General features: G+C 50.4%; 1 protein-coding gene across 2 annotated transcripts in view; it reads right to left on the minus strand.

Annotated features, from left to right (window-relative positions):
- Prima1 (proline rich membrane anchor 1) overlaps window positions 1-18205 on the minus strand; it is a 36568-nt gene extending 18363 nt beyond the window's left edge. For both annotated transcript variants that reach the window (XR_016537666.1, XM_090345409.1), the window contains exons 1-2: window positions 18110-18205; window positions 10812-10947 (exon numbers count right to left, since the gene is read on the minus strand). Coding sequence is in view for 1 of the 2 variants with exons in the window: in XM_090345409.1 (XP_090201535.1) it covers window positions 10812-10947; window positions 18110-18202 (229 nt within the window). In the remaining variant the exon portion in view is untranslated. The remainder of the gene's footprint in view (window positions 1-10811; window positions 10948-18109) is intronic.
- Between the last annotated feature and the right edge of the window lie 3625 nt (window positions 18206-21830).

A 21830-nucleotide genomic window follows, 5' to 3' on the forward strand; every position in this document is an offset into this window, starting at 1 on the left:
AAACAGCTCTGCCTCCTTGGCCACAGCAGCCATTCTCCTTCCCCCTCACGGCAGCCTGAATCAGGTGGATCACATCCCTTCAAATCCTTTAGAGACTTTTCGCCACAGGTGGCCCGAAACCCTCCTTTGTAAATGTTGCTCCCGTTTTGCTTACTTCCCTGGTAGGGAAGAATCTAGAAACTCCCCAATGACAGAACTACCAAAGCCAGCAACAGTGGGAGTTCTTTTAAGGGGAGGATGGATGGGTTGTGAGGAAGGAAGGAAGGAAGGAAGGAAGGAAGGAAGGAAGGAAGGAAGGAGGAAGAAAGGTAGGAAGGAAGGAAGGAAGGAAGGAAGGAAGGAAGGAAGGAAGGAAGGAAGGAAGGAAGGGAGGGAGGGAAAGGGAAAGGGGAAGGGAAGGGAAGAGAAGGGAAAGAGAAGGGAAGGGAAGGGAAGGGGAGGGGAAGGGGAGGGGAGGGGAGGGAAGGAGGGAGAGAGGGAAAGAAGGAGGAAGGAAGCGGAAAAGATGGATAGAGGGAGGAATAAAGGGAAGGAAGGGGGTAGGTGCGGTGGCTCAAGCCTGTAATCCTATCTACTCAGGAGACTGAGCTCTGAGGATCGCGGTATAAAGCCAGCCTGGGCACAAAAAAGGTCCACGAGACTCTTATCTCCAATTAACCACCAGAAAACCAAAGTGGCGCTGTGGCTCAAGGGGTAGGGCAGTAGCCTTGAGCTGAAGAGCTCAGGGACAGCGCCCAGGCCCAGAGTTCAAGTCCCACAACCAACAACAACAAGCCCCCCCCCCAAAAAAAAGAAAGAATGAAAGAGAAGGAAAGAGGGGAGGGAGGGAAGGAGGGAGGGAGGGAGGGAGAGAGTGTTCAGTCTGTTGCCTAATGGCTGCCCTGGCGGACAGCAGCAGCTCCTTCTTGCCAGCACCACCATGAGCCAAGCCCACACCCCACTCTTCCACCCGCAGATGAGAACATCAGAGCTAGCTAATCCCATGGGGCTTAGGGAGCCCACAGAACACATCTTAAGAGTTGAATAAGGCGATAAACTGCTTTGCTGGATACACAGCCCAGAATGTTCCCAGAGATGAGAAGAAAATCCTTTGTGTATTTCTGACAGTGAAGGAATCCAGGCCCTGGCCTGCCGGGGGTGCGGGCTGTGGGCGGGGCCTGTGGGAACTGCTTCTCCTCTGGGTGGTGTCCATGCTCTCTGAGGTGCCCTGGGTGTTCGAGGAAGTGGGTTATGTCTCAGCAGGAGCAGAAGTTCAGTGGAAATGGAGAAAAATGGGAGGGAAATAGGAGGAAATAGGAAAAAACATTAAAAATTGACCAAGTATTTAGGTGAATTTGCTGTCTTGAAGTCTTTATTTCATGGAATTCTGCCAATTTGGGGCCAAGAACTGAAAAAGTACATTGTGCTTGATGATGCTTTGCTACTTCTCAAGAGGAGTATGGAGCTGATTCTGAGGGCCCCCTACTGGGACAGACCACCACTCACTGGCAGCAGAGAGGCCCACAATACCATCCCTAGCCTACATCCTGCCCTTCTGCCTCAGGTGGAAGGTGAAGGTTCCAGCTGAAAGCATATTCTTGCTCAGCTCTTTCCCCTTTCCTGCCAGTTCCTTTCTTTCCTGCCTGGCTGCTTCCTGAACCCTGTCTCTGAAATGCCTTCAGAGGGCAACTAAGGTGGATGACTCACGCAAGCCACAAAACACCAAGCCTTTAAGGACCCAGCCTCACGGGAGTGGGCACATGGGTGAGAGTCTAGGAGAGTTCAAGATGAGAGGCCATTCACAAAAGAAGAGTGCGACACAGGTCGCAGTCCTGACCCCCACCTAGACGTGGGGCCCTTGAGTCAAGTCAATGTCCCACGGTCTCTGAGAGACCCACAAGCAGGGCACAGCACAACAGGCCCTGTGGGGTGGATTCAGAGGTGAAGAGGACCCACTATCCACTTTGCCTACAAGTAGGGACGGTCATCAAGGACAAAAAGAGACCTCAGCCCTGAGGTCCTCACACACGTTTTGTATGTCTGTGTTATTGGCATGTGGTAGGCACGCATACATGAATCAGAGGAGAGAGTCAACGTGTCAACACAAGTAGGGTTTATGCAGGGAAGGATTCCAGTGATGATGCTCCTTTGAACAACTTATAGTCTAACAAAATGGATACCAGGAACTTGGAAATAGGGCGTCAAGGGGGAGGTGGGTTGAAGGCAGGGTTTAGATGAATGGGGACAGAAAGAGTTAGTAAATTTAGTTATCATTTTATGTGTGTATGTATGTATGTATGGTATGGTGTATATAAATATATATACACATATAAGTATGCACATATAGTTCCTAGTTCCATTTTCATATATATATATATTTCCTATATATATATATAGGAAATTTGAGGGGATGGAGGTGGGAGAGATGGGGTAAATTACCAAGAGGAGTGCCATTGATCAAGATGCTTTGTACTCATGAACTGACATGTTGAAACGAAGCCTTCTGTGTAACTCAAGATAACAAAACAATTGCTTTAAATAGAAGAGGTAGTCATTGCTTCTTATGGTAACAATGGATCCACTGAGTTTCCCCAAACTGGAAAGCGTAGACTTGCCATGGACACCTGGGTAGGGTTTGGAATCTGGCTGCTTGCAGGAAGGTGTGGAGGCCAGGCAGGTGCTCAGCAGGCCTCTGTGGACATGGTAGGGAGGGCAGCTCTTTGCTGTGGCTGGTATTTATCAGCCCTGTCTTCTGCCCACTGTATACCTGGACTGCTCCACCTCTCACCAAAACACCAGGAAAGAGATAGCCCATAGTTCCAGCCTGAGGGCCTTTCTACCTCTTACTGACTGCCACTGGTGGGACAAAGTCAGCTTACGTGACTGGAAAGAGAGAGCATGCAGTGGGGAGGAGAGCACTAGAGGGGGAGAAGGGGTGCTTGCCAGGAAGTCAGCCTGCCCCCAGCCGTCAGGAAAGGTACTCCCAGCCAGGTTAGTTGGTGCCTCTGCTGCTTAGAATCAGCTTCAACCTGCATAAGTGGCCAGTGTCCCTGGCAAAGGAGCTTCAGAAAGGAGTCTGTTCACCACCCCACTCTGCCCTTGGCAGAGGCCACGGTCTGGACACCCACAGTTTGGAAGCTTTCCAGACAGTCTGGCTCACAACACCTGAATCTTCGCTGAGTTCCTCCTTCAGGGCCAGTGAGTGGCAGAGTGGCTGCTGGGTCACAGCTGGTCCTGGGGAGTTTCAGAAAAGTCTGCCCTGGGGGGCTGGGAGACACCATCCCCGAGGGCAGCCTGGCCATATTTGGAGAATGGTCTGGGATGCAGGCAGCATAAATCAGCTTCCCACAAACTGGGAACAAAACCAGGATGGTGTCCTGGCACATCTTACAAAGAGATGGTTGTCACAGCCAGGAACTCAACACAGACACACAACAAATGCGTGGAGCTCAGGCTCCCTTCTGCCCCTGTAAGACACATGGTTTCAAGGTGCCACTTCGCCTAATGGCCCTCTGCAAACTATGTGGGAGCTATCACCTTCCCCTGAGTCACTGCCTCCATCCAGCCAGGTCCTTCTGTTACCGGCACAATTCTGGTCTCCCCGAAGATGTTTAGGCTTTGTCAAAGCCTGACTGCTGTTTCTGACACAGGTCCTTTGTATGTACTCTTCCCTCTGTCTGGAATGTTCTCCCCGAGCTTCATGTGGCCAGTTCCCTTTTTTCCTTCAAAGATCATCCAGCTGAGATGGGCCTTCCTGGACACTACTGAAGTAGGGCCCTCTCTGTGGGCTCCTTTTGGTCCTGGAATCCCTCCTACTCCAGATCCCCACAACATCTGGGTAGGAATAGGTGCTCAGATGTTTGCTGAGTGGATGGGTGGGTTCATGGGGTTTCAAACACCTCCCGTGGGGACCTCCCATGGATGCTATCTCAGCTCTAGCTTCCTTTGGTTCTTGAGCAAGAAGTGAGAAGATTTCTGTTTTGTGTTGTTTTATTTTAAGCAGAAACCAAGAGTTGCTCCTTGCTTCGGGGCATGCAGAGCCTGTCTGTTGTTATTTTCGATTTAATTTGTTGGCATTGGTTTACTTCAGAGAAAACCCTCACCATGATGGTTTTGCAGGGATTCTTGGAGATCCTTCTCCTGTCTATTGAGACAACTTTCCCTGAGGGACATATGGGCTTTCTAAGCTCTTGGGACGTGAAAATGCCCAGAGAGTGGCTCTGCCAGGATCTGCCCCACAGGAACTTGGGCTCTACCTTTACATCCCCATCAACCTACACACCTAGGACCCTAATTCCCCCTTTCTGCACTATGCTAGACATCACCGAGCTTTTTATCACCCCTGAGTGGGAACCGCCCAGTTGTCTGGCTCTGATACATCCAGGTAAAATGATCCAGTGCTCCGGGGCAGTGTGTTTTAATGGTTTCCTGACTGGCTTTAGTTTGTTACACAAACTGAGGGTAGAGCTATAGAGAACCACAGGGAAGCAGGTCAGGTAAGAAGCCGCAAGTCCTTTTCCCATGGCGCCATGCTTCCTGGTGGTGCACAGAGGAAAACCGGCCATTGCACAAGACGCGGTGGTTCCAGATTCTAAAGCAGCATTTTTCAAGGGATACTCAATTAATCTTGATACTAAATAAAGCCACATATCCAACCAGTTAAATGAAAACTGCATATAGTAGATATGCAAAAAAATATTTGAGAAATAGCTGAATTTACGGCGGACCACCATCTGTCAGACTTAGAGTAGGTTATCACTCAGCCCCCAGTACCAGGCAATTATATATAATCTAACCAAGGACCTAGGCACTTGTCAAATAATTATAACTCTAGCTACTCAGAAGGCTTAGAATGAGAGGATTGTAGGCCAGCCTGGGGAAAAAATTAGCAAGACCTTGTCTAAACCGAATACACAGGAGGCACAGGTGGGAGGCTCATAGCCCAAGGCCAGACCAAGGCACTCTCTGAAAGTATATGTGGGGCAGGGGCGGAGCAGAAAGGGTTGGGGGCATGGTTCAAGTGTAAGTGCCTACAGGACAAATGGTAGTTGTTGAGTTTAAGCCCTAGTGCCACTGATCTGAGTAAACAAATATATGGTTAAAGGCTGAGTTATTATTACTAGAAAGGAAAATGAGAAATGCAAAGTATGTATGCACATATGTATGGAGACCTGTTCATGAAGGGGGGGATGGGACCCTGTGTGGTAACATGCCTACAATCCCTCACTTGGGAGGTAGAGGCAAAAGCTGGGAGCTCAGAACCAGCATGGGATACATGGTGAGACTCTGTCTCAGAAAATGAAGAGCTAGAGGTATAACTCAGTGGTGGGGCCCTTTCCTGCATGTATGAATCCCTTGGTTCAATCCCATGATTCACATCAAAAAGTAAACAAAATTGGATGTTTTCCCATCAAGAAACAGCATCCAAGCTGTGCTGGTGGCTCATGCCTACAATTCTAGGTACTTGAGAGGATGGTGGCAGGAGCAGGATGGAGGCCAGTCATCTGGGAAAGTTGCCAAGACCCCTTCTCAGCCCTTATCTAGAAGCAGTGGCACAGATCTGTCATCCTAAGATATATTTTACTAGACCAGCTAAAAAGTCTGTGAGATCCCATGTCCACAGAAGGAAGCTAGATGTGGTAGCACAAAGCCATAATCCCAGCAACAATGGGAAGCATAGACGTGAAGGCTGATCACAGTTTAAGGTGAAGGATAGAAAATGAGACTCTCCTAAAAGTAAACATCAGGGCTGGAAACATGGCTCGGTGATAGAGTACTAGACTAGCCTTGTGGTAGACCCTGATTTCACACCTCCTAGAACTTTCCCCCCAAAGGAAATGGCATCTGATTCCACAAGGCTTGCTCAAGAGCCCACTGTGGTCACCTGATTCTAAAGACCAGAACACTGTAGCTAAGTGTCACTGCTAAGTGACACTGAGTGACTGTCTCTGCTACAGCTTCTACCTGCTTAATACCTCAAGACCTGACCACCATACTGTGAGAAAGTCCAGATCAAATGGTGGCATGCCATGTATGGGGCTCAAGTGTCCAGGCCAGCTGAGCATCTAACCAACAGCGGGGGAGGGGGGCCAACCACCAGACCTGATGGAAGAAGATTTGGGGATGGACCTGGCTCCAGGCTGGAACTGTAATTGTGTAAGAGAGCCACAACAAGAATGTCCCGGTGGAGTCCAATCAAGTCCTCTGTCCATGAGAGAAGGAGCGACTTTTGGGAGAGAGGGAGATAGTTCATTCTGCAGCCGTGAGTGAGATCTATCTGCATGAGATGAAGCAAACTCAGGGCCAGGCTCAGGTGTCTATAAGGACTAGAATATGTAAAGGCTCTGACCCAGGAAGGACTAGAAAATACAGAGGCTCTGACCCAGGAAGGAAAAACAGCAGGAAGGAATGGAGGCTAATGCTGCCTATTAAAAAGGAGTGTTTGAGGACTACACGAGATAAAAAAGCAGAGCTTCTACCAGAGTACAGGCTACTAAAGATTGGTTTATTTCTAGCATTCTAGAACTTCCACAGTCCTGAGGTTTGTGTTTCTCTGTTGTTAAAACTTGGTCCTTGCATGTAGAGGTAAAGCAGGCAACCCCATTCCTAGCTCCATCACGGCTATGTGGCTTTGGGGAGTCACTTAACCTCTCCTCTGATTTTTCCAAGAATAAAATAAATGCAAAAATAAAAATTCTGTCTCCGGCTTTGAAGTTCTCCGAGACAGGTTCTGTGGACAGGCGGGCTCCCGCTTCTGTTCTGCCAGTTATTTCTGGCCCCATCTGCCCTGGAAGCTCTCACAAGAGGCGGTGTGTGCTTTTCCTGAGAGCTGGTACGCAGCTCTCAGGTGGCCATGCCCTTGGCCACCTGAGTCAGTGTATCACTGCCATTTACAAAGCAAGCCCAGGCCTTCGGCTCCAGAGCTTGTCATGGGCTTTTCTGGTTGGGTCCCTCATCTTGCTTTTGCCTGGTTTGTCTTGCTCCTATACCACCTAGAAATATCTAGAATAACTAGACTGAGACATCTGTAGCCTGGCAAGAGGTATCTCTTTTCTACTGAAGACCTAGAAGAGTCTACACCTCCTCCTTCAAGAGCCCACTTCAGTCCTGGAGTTCTGTTCTGAGGCAAGAAAGCAGAAGCTTGTTTAGACAACTCCCAATCCAATGGCCAGTGACAATGACTGTGTCATGTTTATTGGTTCCATTTACTGAATGCCTATTGTGTTTCAGGCTCTGCATGGTACTCACGTTGCATGGAATTCTGGCAATCACATATATCCAATCACTATACAGTTATTAGTCCATTGTACAGATTCAGAAACAGAGGCTCCAGGCAGTTCAGGATTCCCTAGCTAATGAGCAGGAAAGCCAGGCTCTGAGTCAATTTCTTCTGATCCAGACTCTTGAACAACTTTCCAAGGAGTTCTGATACGAAGTCAAATTTGAGAACCCTCCCTTGAGCCTTCCTATAGTCAGAGCTGGTCCCAAGAGCAGCTCCCTAGACTATCACCACCCTAGCCTGAGGCCCCCAAGCAGTGGGTCCCAGATGCAGCCCAGGAAACCCATGTTCTTTGTAGGTTCCATGGTAAAACACACCCAATATTCTCCAAACAAAAGCCAGCTTTGAGAACCACCTTGTCATTGCCAGGGCAGGCCCAGGACTGATTTTTCCCAAGATGCAGGACTTTGGGGGATAAAATCAAGAGAGTTCTGATGAAACCAGGTGCGTTTGGATGATGGGGGACACCCCCCTACTCCTGCAAAAGTTTCTGATCATCTCACAGCTCTGCACAGGTAGACTTTTCTCCCTCCTTTCTTCCTTCCTCTATTCCTGGCACACACGTGGCAGCCCAAACTCCAATGGATCAGTGGTCCTTCACTAGGTCTCCTGCCCGTTCCAAGGTCTTAATTGTGAGGCCCTGCCACAGCATCTCTCCACCTTCCATGCCTGCCAGCCCCCCCTGCTTTCCTCTAGTCCAGGGAATTCACTTGCTCCTTCCCAGGACTTCCCTTCCCCCCATTTCCTGTCTGGTAGACCAAGACAGAGTCACAGACCCAAACCAGAGCTATCCATTCAAAATACAGGCCTCCCTTTAGAGACCTCATCAACCAGCGGTTGCAAGCAGGGACTTTAACCATGTAGAGGCAAGGCCGAGGCTGTTTGTGTATAATGAAATACCTCTTGACTTGAGTGGGAATGAGCAGGGATGTGGTTCATCCCTGTCGAGATTGAGTATCTCCTCCCCTAACTGTACCTTTCAAGTTCCTGAGTCTAGGCAGCATTACAGGCTACTTTTGAGCAGAAGGCTGTTCACGGAATGATCGGGGTGATTAGCAATGAGGGATACCTGCCCAAGTGTCTTACTTTTCAGACTTGTCAAGTCAACCCTGGTGGGTGGCTGGAATCTGGGAACCTAGCTTTTAAAATAACCTGATTTCTTCCAAGACTAGTCCAAAGAGGAACATGAGACCCAAGTTCGTTCACTGAGAGTCAGCCCTGGGGTTTTTCTTGGTGGGAGGGGGGGTCTTTGTTGGAGGAGATAGAGTCCCTGTAAAGCCCAGGTCCTACTCCTGGAGTTGTATCCAGAACTCAAACACACTGAAGCTACAGCGGAGACATCAATGTCTCCCACAGACCCACTATGTTGAAGGCCTGGCCCCCAGCCCACCATGCTGTAGGGTGGAAGGTTTAAGGGGTAGGGCCTAATGGAAGGAAGTTAGGTCATTGGTGATCTGTCCTAGAAGGGGCCTCTGCCTCATTTCTTTGCTTCCTGGCTGCCATGAGGTGAACAGGTCTCCTTTACCATGTGCTCCTGCCATGACGTATGGCTCTGCCACAGGCCCAAAGCAGAAGGGTCAATGACTGTGGACTATAGCCTCAGAAAATGGGAGTCAAAATCAGCCTTTTCCCATATTAAGTTGATTATCTGAATATTTTATTATAGAGAGCTAACACAAAGCCTGTGACTGAAACAACAAATACGTGCCTTTTGATTCTGTTTCAAACCCTCTGGTTTCATGTAGAGAAAGTCTCTACATGGCCTAGCTATGGCTACTACAGGTTACCACTTGGTTCTCTTCCCTTCTAACAGGAAGGAAAGAGTAGGACCTGCTACAAAAGGCTACACTGTAAAAACACTGACTTGCTTTCACTGTATTTATTTTTCTGGTCACTTTCTATTTGAGCAAATAACGCTGGTTCTTCATTCATTGAACTAAGACAACCGCCTTATTGAGCACAATGAACCCTAACATGGGTCCCCCAGACTCATACCTGCAAGCCTCTGTCCATAACCTAGATGCCCTTCTCCCATAACCTCCTTAAACAAGTCCACTAGTTCTTAAAAACCAAGGCCAATGTTATGGTCTCTGGGGCTGTCTTTTGCCCTGATGACTCCAGAGCTTCTGTGCTCTTTCTGTGGCTTGCTAACAGGATGGCCTTTCTCTGTGGGCCTGGGTGGTCTCAGAACCAAAATGGATTTTTACCTTTCTGTGTGGCACATATGCTCAGTAAGAACAAGGGGAATTGGTATCCTGGCTGAAGGCTGTGGATCTATCACATACCACTACCAGGCTCAGGACCCAGGGAGTAGGAGGAAAGGACTCCCCAGGAAGGGCAGAAAGTGAACTTTCAGGGCAGGGAAATCATTGAGGCCAGACCCTGCTGTACAGGCCTAGGGACTCCTTGAGGACACCTGAGGTCAGTGAACATAGTGAAAAAGAAGGCTCCCACAGAGGCCTGGGGTGGAGATTCCCCAAACAACCCCACATTCAAATCACTTCAGTGCTTCTCCTGACAATCCCTAAGCCCTCCTCAAAGATTCTGACTCTGTCAGTGTGGGTTTGAAGTAGGCCAGACACTCTGTACATTAAAGCCCAGGATTCAGGCAATGCTGAGACAGGTCATTTGAGGGCCACAATTCCAAAGAGTGTCAGGAAAGGGCAGAGATTAGGAGGGTCCTGGCAGATAAAAGGCAGAAATTCACACCGACTGCAAAGCTGTCCCAGAACATCAGCAATCACTGATCAGGTACCTAGAGCCGCAGAGAGCAAGCCTCATCAAGGTTATTTAAAATAAGTTCCCAAATAATTCAGCGGTGATGTGTTTAATGAGGTAGATCGAGACATGATCACAGCATCTGCAGGCTGAAACTGGAGTGATCTATCTAAAACACAGAACCTCTTTGTAGAATCCTCATCCACCAGCAATTGTAAGAAGGAACTCAGCAGTGCAGAGGTCAGAGCTGAGGCCATTTCTGGCCAACGTGCTATTCCTTTGTCTGAGTGACCAGACAATCAAATTGTTCCAAGATGTTGTCACTCAGAAGAGATGACTGGATCAGAGATTTAAGCACAATTAGGAGCAAATGCCCGAAAGAGTCTCAGACCTTGGCTCTGAGAGCTTCACCTTTGGCTCTACTCTGTCTCCTCAAAAAAAAAAAAAAGAATTTAAAAACAAAAATGGTGTGGGTAGGTGGGGGAGTGTCTAAGACAGTATCCAGCAGCGGCCCCCTGCAAAGATCTGGCCTGAAGAACCATCCAGGCCCAGTCACTTATCAAACAGAGATTGACTTTTATCCGATTAACCGATGGGGAAACATCCTTCTCCATCACGCAGGAGCATTCTGGAGGAACGACATTTTGCAGACTGCAGGGAAAAGTTGGGCCTTGGCTTGCCTCCCGCTCGGCCAGTGGAAAATTACAAAGAAGGCAGGGCTGCCCTCAGCCTCGCTCACCCACTCTTCCTGGGTCCAGGAAAACATACAGAATATCCCAGAAAAAGAAAAGAAAAAATTTTTTAAAAAAAAAGGACCAGCTGAGCCTTTACCTACCTGGTGCGGAGAGGAGTCTGGGAGGCGGTGGGGGTGGGGGCGGTGGGGGCAGTGGCGGTGGTGGCCGGCACTGGCAGATGTGCTGGCAGCTGTCAGTCACCTTGGAGCAGGACCTCTGGGGCTCACCATGAGTCACCTGCAGACACGGGTACAAGCAAGAGATTATAAGGCACCTGGAGGCTGATCTGGTCCCTACCAGGTTGGAACTGGCAGGCAGAATAGACAAAAAGCCAAGAGGATGGAAGGCCAGCCTGGCAGGTTGATTCCCAGGTCTGCCAGGGACTAGTGAGGGGACCTTAAGCAGGCAACCTGGATACTGCCAAGACATGAGTTAAGCCTTGAGTGTTACTCTTGAGTGTTCTCCATGGTGCAGGCAAGGACCCTTTTTCCAGCCCCGTCAAAAGTGGCTGCAGGAGAGTGTACACCCTGGCAGTGACGTTATGGATCCTCAGTCACCTCAGCACAACCACATTTCATTTATTGGTGATAACTTAAGGTCAAGCCTCTGCCATCTCTCCAGACACAGCTCCCATGGCCTTTCTGTGTCCACTCTGGGGTTAAGGCCATCCCATCTTAGGAAGAAACCTCACCTGACAAGGCCTCTGCCCAATAAACAATTCCCCTGCCTCCTCCTTCCTCTCCCCGCTCCCCCACCACACACACACACACCAAGAGCTCCTAAATGCTTTCCCACTGCTCAAGGGACCATATAGCTTGCAGGCCCTGAACCACGTGACCCCAGATGCCCTCTCACCTCTGCCTTTTCTCCTCTGCTCCTGTCTCTGCCCTGTTCTCAGCCTCCTGCCAGCCCCTGGCCTTTGCCCATGCTGTTACTCAGGCTGCAGTGTTTTCAGCCTGGCTGTTGGGCTCAGAGAAACCTCTCACCTTCCTGATCAGCATGCCGGTCCTCAGAAGCTCCCTGGGACAGGTTTTCTCCCTATGAAACTGCAGGGTCAGGGAGTTCAAGGCCAAGCTTTGAATTCCCTCTTATTATAAACCTGCACCCAAGGGACACCTAATACTCACGGACATCTGGTGAATGAACGAAGGTATGACTGAGCCAAACTCATGCCTCCTGCATCTTGGTCCAGTGGCTCCCAGCGCAAGGCATCCATGAGGAAGCATAAAAGGAGTTCCCAACCCTGGGACCCCCCCACCCCTACGCAGGCAGCTTGGGCAAACTCTACTATCTGAGTTAGAATTTCACAAAGGGTGGGGTAACACTGTGACTTCCAGGTTAAATGGAGGCTGAATCAATGGGTGGCTCTCCCCTTTTGGTGGACTGACACCATCTCCTCCCCCCCCCCGACACACAGAGGGCCATAAAATCATGAGTCCAGGATTTTGTGCCCATTGCAGGTTAGAGTGACTAAACTGGTTCAAAAGCAAGGAGGGAAGAGCTGATGACTCTTCAGTGATGGCCACAATTACTCACCACAGTGAGTGACAGAACCCAGTGTCTCCATAGGCTGATACCCTCAGCCTATCCCTTGCAAGCAGGGGCTAGGTATGCCCACTGCACTTGAGGGAGATGAGGCCACGTGGGTAGCAATGGTAGGTAGACTGATTTACAGTCTCACCCACATTTCTAAGAAGCCATCAACCTCCCACCTGCACCTTTTAGTGTTTTTAAAGGACCACTGATTACCTTTCAGATGCTGGAAAGCAGTCTTGCCTCCCACAGGGAGCCTTTTTTCTCAATTATGGTACTAAGATGATGAGCTCCTTACCCCTGAGGGGGGTTGAACTTCTGCAGTTAGGCCTGTCCCCTGGAGATCACCACCTTCCAAGATCCTGGGGTCACTGGAAGGCCCCATAATTCTAAGCTGGCCTCTTAGCTGCTTCCCACCCCAACTAACAAATGTGTGAGCTCCGAGCTGTGCTGCAGCTCAGTCAAGGGCTTTCCCAGTCTCCAAGCCGCCCTCAACTCAACAGTTCAAGAGGAACTTGAACTTGAACTCTCACGTGTTTGTGTAACTTGAGCAAACACAATGGCCAGCTTCTGAGAGCAGCAGGACACAGATGTACAGGGTGTTTAATAGGACAAAATGACAGGAAGGAAACTGGGGGCTGAGTTTTAGGATGAAGATGAAGCACGTGAAGGAGAACACTGCCTCTTAAACACGGACGGCTTCTGGTCTTTGGTGTCTGGAGGCCCCACTCATATGAAAGCAGGCAGAACTGTCAGCACAGAACAACCAGATCTGGGCACGCCATCCTTCTGCCTGGGTCTGACAGGGAGGTGTGGGGCCGAGGGCATTGGAGTTTCCCAATTTTTGCACTGCAGTGCGTCTACAACTGACCCCTTTATCTGCCAGCCAGCCTCTTTTCATCCTTTGAAGCCCTCTGTCATAATCACCTGGGACCGAAGCTGTCTTCAACTCCACAGCCCTCAATGTGGATCCTCCCTTCCTTTGCCAACCACTGCTTCTTTACCTCAACCATTTTCCTTTAGGAAGTTCCTCTACTCTCTAGACTGTGTCTCTCCACACTAAGTATGTACGTAGTGAGTGACAGGTGAGTCTCTGTGGGGGAGCCCTGCTGGATGTCAGCCATGAGAACACAATCTCATCTTTATATGAATACAAGGGAAAAAGGAAGATTTTTAGCCACGCAACAGGTAAGAAAAAGGCCTGGCTAGTCTATGGGATGTGCCCAGAACCCAGTATTCAATAGATAATAAACAAAAAGATTTGTGGGAAGACGGTCTGCCCACCAGAGTAGAAACTCGGGATCAATCCTGTTTCCTACCTCTACCTACTGTGGGGTTCTGCTGGCTGCTGGTGGTGGATTTAGACCTTTCTTCCAGCAGAGAGGAAGACTGGGTGGCTGAGAAATTTTGGTTGGGCATTTAGCTTCAGGGGTTTCAAACCACTTGCTCTTCTTAGCTGAACTTAAGAAAGATCAAGAGGCAAAATTAGGCTTCTAATCCACTGACTCCTCGCCTGCCTCCCTGCACCCCCTCCAGCCCCAACAGGATGGAAGCTGTTATCCTTGATTTTTGGAACCATTTCTTCCAGAATCGTCATCACTTGCTTTTCTACCACAATTTCACCAGAAACCAGAATCCTGCTGCAGAGTGGACTGAGACATGGGGAGTTCCCACAGCCACCTAGGTTTTGTGGTCTGGGGGCCATAGTGCTTCATGCATCAATTCCCTGGCCCCATCCATTGCCCCAGTTCTGGCTGACCAGTGTAGCTTACAGGTCAGGCACTTCTCCCGATCCACCCACTTCTCCTGATCTCCTGTTATTGCACACAGCAGGACCCATAGCTCTCAACTGGGCAGTACCTGTCTCTTGCCTAGATTTCCAGATAAAAGAGAGGATGTCCTAGTAAACAACAAACAATTCTGTAAGGTACTTTTGTCCCCAATGTCAAATAAACTTCTTTTTAAAAGTCCCTGTGCCAGACACTGGCAGCTCACACCTGTACAATCCTAGCTTCTCAAGAAACTGAGATCTGAGGATCACAGTTTGAAGCCAACCTGTGCAGCAAAGTCCAAGAGACTCTACCTCTAATTAACCAACCAAGAGCTGGACATGAGCCAGGAGCTGGTGGCTGATGCCTGTAATCCTAGCTACTCTGGAGGCTGAGATCTGAAGACTGGGGTTCCAAGCCAGTCTCAGCACTAACGTCCGTGAGACTCTTATCTCTAATGAACCCACAGAAAAGCAGAAGTGGAGCTGTGGCTCAAAGTGATAGAGTGCTAGCTTTGAGAAAAAAAGCTTGGGGACAGTGCCCAGGCCCTGAGTTCACACCTTACAACTGACAAGAAAAATAAAGGCTGGAAGTGGGCTCAAGTGGCAGAGTACCAGTGAGTGAAACAGCCCAAAGTAAATACTCAGGCCCTGAGCTCAAGCCCTAGTACTTGGGTGCGGGGGGGGGGGGGGGGGGAGGGACAAACAAACAAACTAGCCCATGACTTGTTTGAAATTCAAGTTTAACTGGAAGTCTCCTATTTGCTAAATCTGGAAATCCTTACCACCTTCTTTGCATCTTACCTCAACCCCTCCCCCAGACCATCCTCTGTGCTGAGCTGGGTTGTTTCTAAAGAGCCAGTCAAATCTGGTGCCTCTTTTACTACACCCCTTCCTTTATATCCTGATCCACCTTCATGTCTCTGCTGTGGCTCTGCATCTTCAACAGGTGATTATCAAAACTATTTGCTCCCCTGAGCCCTCGCCTCCAATTCCTAGTTCAATCAACCTCCCCAGCCCAGCTATTCAAGAGGGCAAGGACGGCTGAGCCATGTGTACTTAACACAGGGCCTGTCATACTGGCGGTGCCCAATAAATGCTGCTGACTGATCCCAGCTGTAGTGACCCACGGCACTGGATCAGGGGTAACTCCTGTGGCAGCATACAGAAACCCATCAGGCCAAATCTGAGCCTGTCTCCTGGCACTTGCTTTGGACAAGCAACCATAAAGACGATGGCTTCTGGCATCCTTTATGGAGATAGGCCAGTACCACAGTAAGTTGATGAGACACACTCCTGTCACACTTAATAAATTCCCCAGCCTGTCAACCTCTTTCCTTGCAAAAAAAGAAAAAAAGAAAGAAAGAAAAAGAACACAACTGACTGAAATGAACTTAAAAGACCCCTAAGTCACAAAACTGCAAAATCTCAATTGTAGACCCATTAAAGTAGAAATGTGAGAGGCTAAAGAATGCCCCCACCAGCCCTCTGGCAATTTAAAAGTCATCTGACTTTAATGATTTAAATTTCTTATCACCTTGCTGCAGCCAGAGACTATGACTGGCTTCAAGGGAGGAGCCTGGCGCTTTGAGGACCCCAGGTCTTTTGCTTCATCAATGACCCAATTAATCATAAGACATGGTGTGTTCGCATCTCCCCAATGTTCACCCTCTGGGGGAGCCTTCTGGAAGTCTAGACAACTCTAAGCTTAGTCTCTAGTTGAGAAACTTCCTATGACCTAACATTTATTTTCTCCACTTAAAGAGAAACACACGGCCTCCCGTTTCTCCATTTTTCCTCTTCTCCTAAGTTCCCCTGGACTCAGTTCTTCTGCTTAAAAACCAGACCCATTCATTCCAAAACTCCTTTTCTCTTGGTCTCCTTATCATTCATAAATTAATTTTTCCAGACCTCAAGCCAAGATTTTTGTCCATTCTATTTATCTGAAGGATTCTTCACTAATTGATTTTCACAAAAATTGATTTTTATTGAGTTAGATGATCTCGAGCACACACACACACACAACTTGTGTGCAAGTACTGCTGGCTGAAGGACACTTACAAAACTGAGTTGTGCTATTGAAATGAGGACAGGGGGCAGGGCAGCACACGTGGTGCTGGGCCTTCATTTCGACCCTGTCCATTCACATAGCAGAATTCTAGTCTCAAAACTGACAAGCATCACCAGCTCCCTCTGCATCCTCGCTGAGTCTTCCAGAAGAGCAAAAACCAGAAGCACACGCATTCACGAGCAAAGTAAATCTTGCCTCTGAGATTCAGCGAAAAGTTGAACAAGAGAAACCAGTCCCAAACGGCCCAAGTGTTTAGCACTGACAAAATCCTCCATCCTGACCGCACACCGCTGAGTCTAATAACATAACCGCTCTTTCACACATGAGACAAAGCTGTCAATTCTGAGAGGAAAACAATTATACGAGGTAAGCTAGAGGAGAGAGAGCAGAAGATGGTGCCCGACACCGGGGAGGGGGGAGGGGGGTTGTGCACATCAGCTCAGAACACCAGGTTCTCTGTGTGCAGCGGGGAGGGGGGTGCCAAGGCCACCATCCCAACAGAACTGACCTCTCCTGCCACTGGGGAAGTTCATGGGCCATAGCAATTTACCCCATCCCTTCTTTGCTCTGTCACCCCAACTCAGGGCAATCATCCAAAGGCCCCCAAGTGCCACCAGATGAAGATGAAACTGCAACTATTAATAAGTGGGTCCTTCAAAATCCCAAACAAAAAGCCTCCAAACTCTTCCAAAATGCCAGACCATGCTGTGGTCAATAGACCTGGAAGGCCTGGCAGCAGAAAGGCATCTTGGCAACAGTGTTTACTTTAGTGTAGGCACTAAAGTAATCCTTAGCTCATCAAATCCCTACATCAATGCCTGATGCTGGTGACTCATGCCTATAATCCTAGCTACTCAGGAGGCTGAGAGCTGAGGATCATGGGTTTGAAGCCACCCCAGGCAGATAAATCCAGTTAACCATCAGAAATGCCAGAAGTGGAGCTGTGACTCAAAAGGTAGAATACCAACATTGAGGGGAAAAGCTAAGCAAGAGTGTAAGGCCCCAAATTCAAGCCCTGGTACCGGCACAAAAACCAACAAGCAAAAAGGAAACTAACTTCCAAAATCACCTACAGCTGCCCAGACAGGAAGAGAAATTAAGGTTCAGAAAGGTTAAATACAAGCTGGTGCTTAAAATTCAGAACTCTCCACTGTACATCAACTGCTGTACCTTTTGGACAGTACCAGGAACCACAGCCTGCCTCTCTCTCTTTCCCTCCCCCCCCCCTCACTCTAAGATGTAACGCTAACGGGAGCCTGGCTGCCTGATCTCTGCCAGAAGGTTGGGGGCCTGAAATGAGGACTTCATCCTTGTCCTGATAGATGGGTGGGTCTTTATATTTCACAGGAGTCTCCTCAGAAACTCTTGCCACAAGAAACTCTCCCTGCATGGAAAGCAGTTTGGAGAGGCTAATAGAGGAAAGTTTCAAGGTGGGTTCTGATAGGAAATAATGCACATTTTCTTTTTAAAGTTTCTTTTCTTAAATGTTAGCATCAAAAGGGGTTATCAAGCTAGTTGCCAGTGGCTCGTATCTGTAATCCTAGCTACTCAACAGATCAGTTTGGATGCTGGCCTGGGCAGAAAAGTCTGAGACTCAACTACCCCAAACTACCATTTAACTACCCCCAGAAAGAACTGCTAAAAGTGGAGCTGTAGCTCATGTAGTGAAGCATCAGTCTTGCGTGAAAGGCTAATAGAGTGCACTGGCCCTTGAGTGAAAGGCTAACAGTGCACTGGCCCTGAGTTCAAGCCCAATACAAAACGAATCCTAACGTCCAACCTCCTGTCCTGCAGGTCCTGGCCTGCAGGCTCTTAGGCCACGAATGAGCATCCTTCCAAGTTTCTCACTTTTTCAGAACCAGTGTATTTCCAAATCCAACTATTCTTTCTTTTCCTAAATTTGCCCCAGGACTAATCAATGGGAGTGGCTGTAGGACCAGGGTCTAATGTGGCATTCGTCCGTCCCCCCCCCCCCCGCCCCCACCACGCCAGGCTTGCAGCCCTCCACAGCCCGCTCCCCCGCTCACCTGCATGAAACCCCAGAGCGGGTGGAGGGCGCAGCGCAGCAGCAAGGAGGGCCAGCAGCTGCCACGACGCAGCACCACGTCCCAGGGCAGCATCTCGCCCGGATCTCGCCCGGCGGCGCCCACTGGCTGGGCGCACTGTCAAGGAAGCAAGCTCGCGTCAGGTGGACGGACAGGCCAGGCGCGGGCACCACCGCGGCCGCGCACCCGCACACGTCCCGGTCCGGAGCCAGCGGGTCCGCCCGCACTCCGTACACCTTCAAGCAAACCAGCAGCGTTCACTCGAGCTGACACACTTGCGGACCGACTCCGTGCATTCCAGAAGTCATACTCAGTCCTGGCACGCGCGCGCACACACACACACACACACACACACACACACACACACACACACACACGTTGATCCCATGCACACCTCCAGAAACAGCCAGGCACACTTGCAGAACCCGTGCAGTTCCGGGAAGGCCATGCACAACTCACTGGAAAGCCGCCGGCGGGAACCACTCACAGCGCGCACACCTACGGCAACGGCCGTGCGCACCCACGGTCCCCCATTCACACCCACCTACTCCTGCCTGCACACTCGCTGGCTCTGCACGCACACACCACGAGATCGCTCACTGCGTGCACTCCCTGGCCTCACTGCGCACACACCAGCCTCCGTGCGCACCCCTATCCTCCCCCCCCCCCCGCCCAGGCCCCAATCTCCCGCCCAGGGGGCGGGGGTTTCCACCTCCGCCCGCACCCCACCAGGGCTTCCCGCTGCCTTGCCTGGCCTTAGCCCCAATCAGTGCTCACCGCGGGGAGGGGAGGTCAGCGCTGCCCCCACCGCAGCGGCTCTGCTGGGCAGCCACCGGACGGCCCCCATTTAAAGCCAGCCGCCTCCCCAGCCCCCCCCCCGCCCTCTAGGCGGGGCCTCGGTCCTCACCCTGGAGGCTGCGCGGGCGCCTGGGGGCTTCACATGCCGAGAAGAAGCGCCGGGCACTGGAGCAAAAGTTTGCGCGCCGCTTGGGCCTCCAGGGCGGCTGCGCCGGGGACCCGGGCGCGGCGCGCTCGCACTGGGCGCGGGGCGCGGTGGCTCGGGCTGCGCCTGGGAGCGCGCGGAGCCAGGGCGGGAGGGGCGGAACCCTGCGGTCCGGCCCGAGGCGGGCAGCCCAGGCCGAGGGAGGGCAAAGTCTCCTCCAAGCCACGCAGAGCCAGCCGTGCCAGCCCCCCCCCCGGGTGGGTGGCGGAACCCCCCAGTACCACCCAGTTCCCCGCCCTTCTCGGTGGCGCTGTGCTGCTGCAGGGGATGCAGGGGACCCAAGATCGCCGCGCGCCTTCCGCCGGCCCGCGGTGGACAGCGACCCGAGGCGCCGGTCCCGGGCGCCCGCGCAGGGAGCCGAGACGCGGGTGGAAGCGAAATCAATAATGCACGAAAAAGGAAAACAGACGTGAGCGGAGCCAGAGCCTCGCCCGCCTCCCGCCCCGGGCTGCGCTCCCGCCCGCGCTCCCCGCTGCCCCCGCCAGCGCCGCCGCAGTGATTCCCCGTCTCCATCTAGCGAGGCTATTGTGTATCGGACTCTTAATCATTTATTTATTCACCCCGGAGGCCGAGGACTCCCGGCTCCAGGGAATCTGGCTTGCCCTTCCCCCAGCGTCTCCCGAGGCTGCGCGAGACCCCTTTTGCGCTTGATCCCTGCGGACTCCCCGTTTTCCCTCCTCCCCGCAGCCACTGCCCAGTGCCGGGCTGGAAAGGTGCAGGCCGCCCCTCTCGAGGCCGAGTGCCTTGATTTCCCCCTTCCAGTGTCCGCTGCGTCTGCGAAGGAGTTGGGACAGACCTGAGGAGAATTTCTCCACCATGGCTTTGCCCCCCGCCATCCGAACACTACAATTATCAACAAGTCGGTTGGTAGGAAAGGAGCTGGGGTTGGACGTGTCGTCCCAGCAAGCAAGCTTCTCCTACCTGGCAGAGACCTTGGGGTGTGGTGGGCGCACTGCAAACTCTTTGAAACCTAAAGGAGAGGGGCACCTTCCAGTCAAAGCCAATTTAGGTTGAGCAAGATAACCAATGGCTGAGAACACTGGGAGAAGCCATACACCAGAGTTCATTCATAAAGAAATAGTTACTTAGTGCCATGGGTACCTCCCTGTCACCCCATGTTAAATATACACACAGACACATGCATGCATACACACATACATGTACACACACACCCCCCCACACACACACAGGGTCTGAAACCAGACCAATCTTCCAGAGGCCTACTTGAGGGCAGAGCACAGATTCTTCTTCACATAGATTTGGCGAATCAGCACCCCACCAGTGACTTCTGGGAGAACAAATGTAAATAAGGTCTATCTCCTTTCCTCTAAGAACCTGGGGCTGAGCATCACGGCTTATCCCTCTTATCCTAGCTACTCAGGAGATTGAGACAGGAGGACCAACGTCCAAAGCCAGTCTGAGCAGAAAAGTCCATGATACTCTTATCTCCCATTAACCAGCAAAAAGTTGGATGGACGTAGAGCTGCAGCTCAAGTGATGGACTATCCGTCTTGAGTGGAAAGGCTAAGGGGGCAGTGTGCAAGTCATGAATTCAAACCCCAGTGCACGCGCGCGCGCACACACACACACACACGTGCATGCACATATACACACACAAATCTGGGGCCGGGTAAGATGTGATAAAAAACCAGCCATTGTGTGTTCTGTATATTCACCTGACAGACACACTGTGATGGCCCGTACCTGTCATCACAGCCACTGTAGGAAGCATAAAATGGTGGTGGTGGGGAGGAACGTAAAAATGGGCACATATCTGAGCAATAAACAAGACCCTATCTCAAAATAACCAGTGCCAAAAGGGGCTGGAAGCATGGCTGAGCAGTAGAGCACCTGTCTTGGAAACATGAGATCCATCAAATCATAGTACCACAAAAAAAACCTAAACCTGATTCTTTCTCCTTGTATGTATTACAACATGTGATTAGATCATAGAGTTGTTGGAGGGATTAATGGAATTAATCTCAGTTTTGAAGGGTAGCATGGCACGAATGTTCTTCCATTGCAAAGGTGCTTGTTATTGGCATCAGGGCATTCTTTTTTTTTTTTCTTTTTAACAAAACACAAAGCAAACAAAGGAAACACTTGAGCAGTGAAGGAGCATTCACTATTAAACCTTGAAATTATGCAGCCCAATTTTATTTTGAAGTGCTGCAAAAAGCATGTGGCTATTTAAAAAAGAAAAAGGCACTAGAATCATCCAAAGTATTAACCAAATCATTGTCAGTGGCACATTTTATACATCAGCTGTGAGCTTGTGCCGAGTATCTTCCTGATCGACCCGGGGGGGGGGGTATGAGTGTATGTGGACAGGACACCCACAACCCTCTGGGGCTTTGCCAGACTCATCACACTTCTCCTCCTGCGGTTTGCCCCATCCCTGACAGTCCCCAGAGGAGGAGGGTTGTGGATTTGCTTTTTCTCCACCAACACTTTGGTTCAAATCTTTGAGTTGGAGGTTGGTGTTTCCACATGGAGCATGGAGATTTTAAAATTCACTTTTAACTTTTACTGAACTGACCAAGACTTTTTAAGTGTTGTGAGGTCTGTTTCTATTTGCTTGGTCGTCCTAGCCTGGTCCAGAGCCATTCTATGGTATTAGAGTCTACATAGATAGGAGCCAAGAGAACATTAGTTTGGAACTTCCTGGTGGGCTGCTCCCTTGTTTAGGTCAGTTTAATC

This window comes from Megascapheus bottae, chromosome 14 (assembly GCF_031878675.1).
Source record: "Megascapheus bottae isolate mThoBot1 chromosome 14, mThoBot2.hap1, whole genome shotgun sequence".
NCBI classification, from domain to species: Eukaryota; Metazoa; Chordata; class Mammalia; order Rodentia; family Geomyidae; genus Megascapheus; species Megascapheus bottae.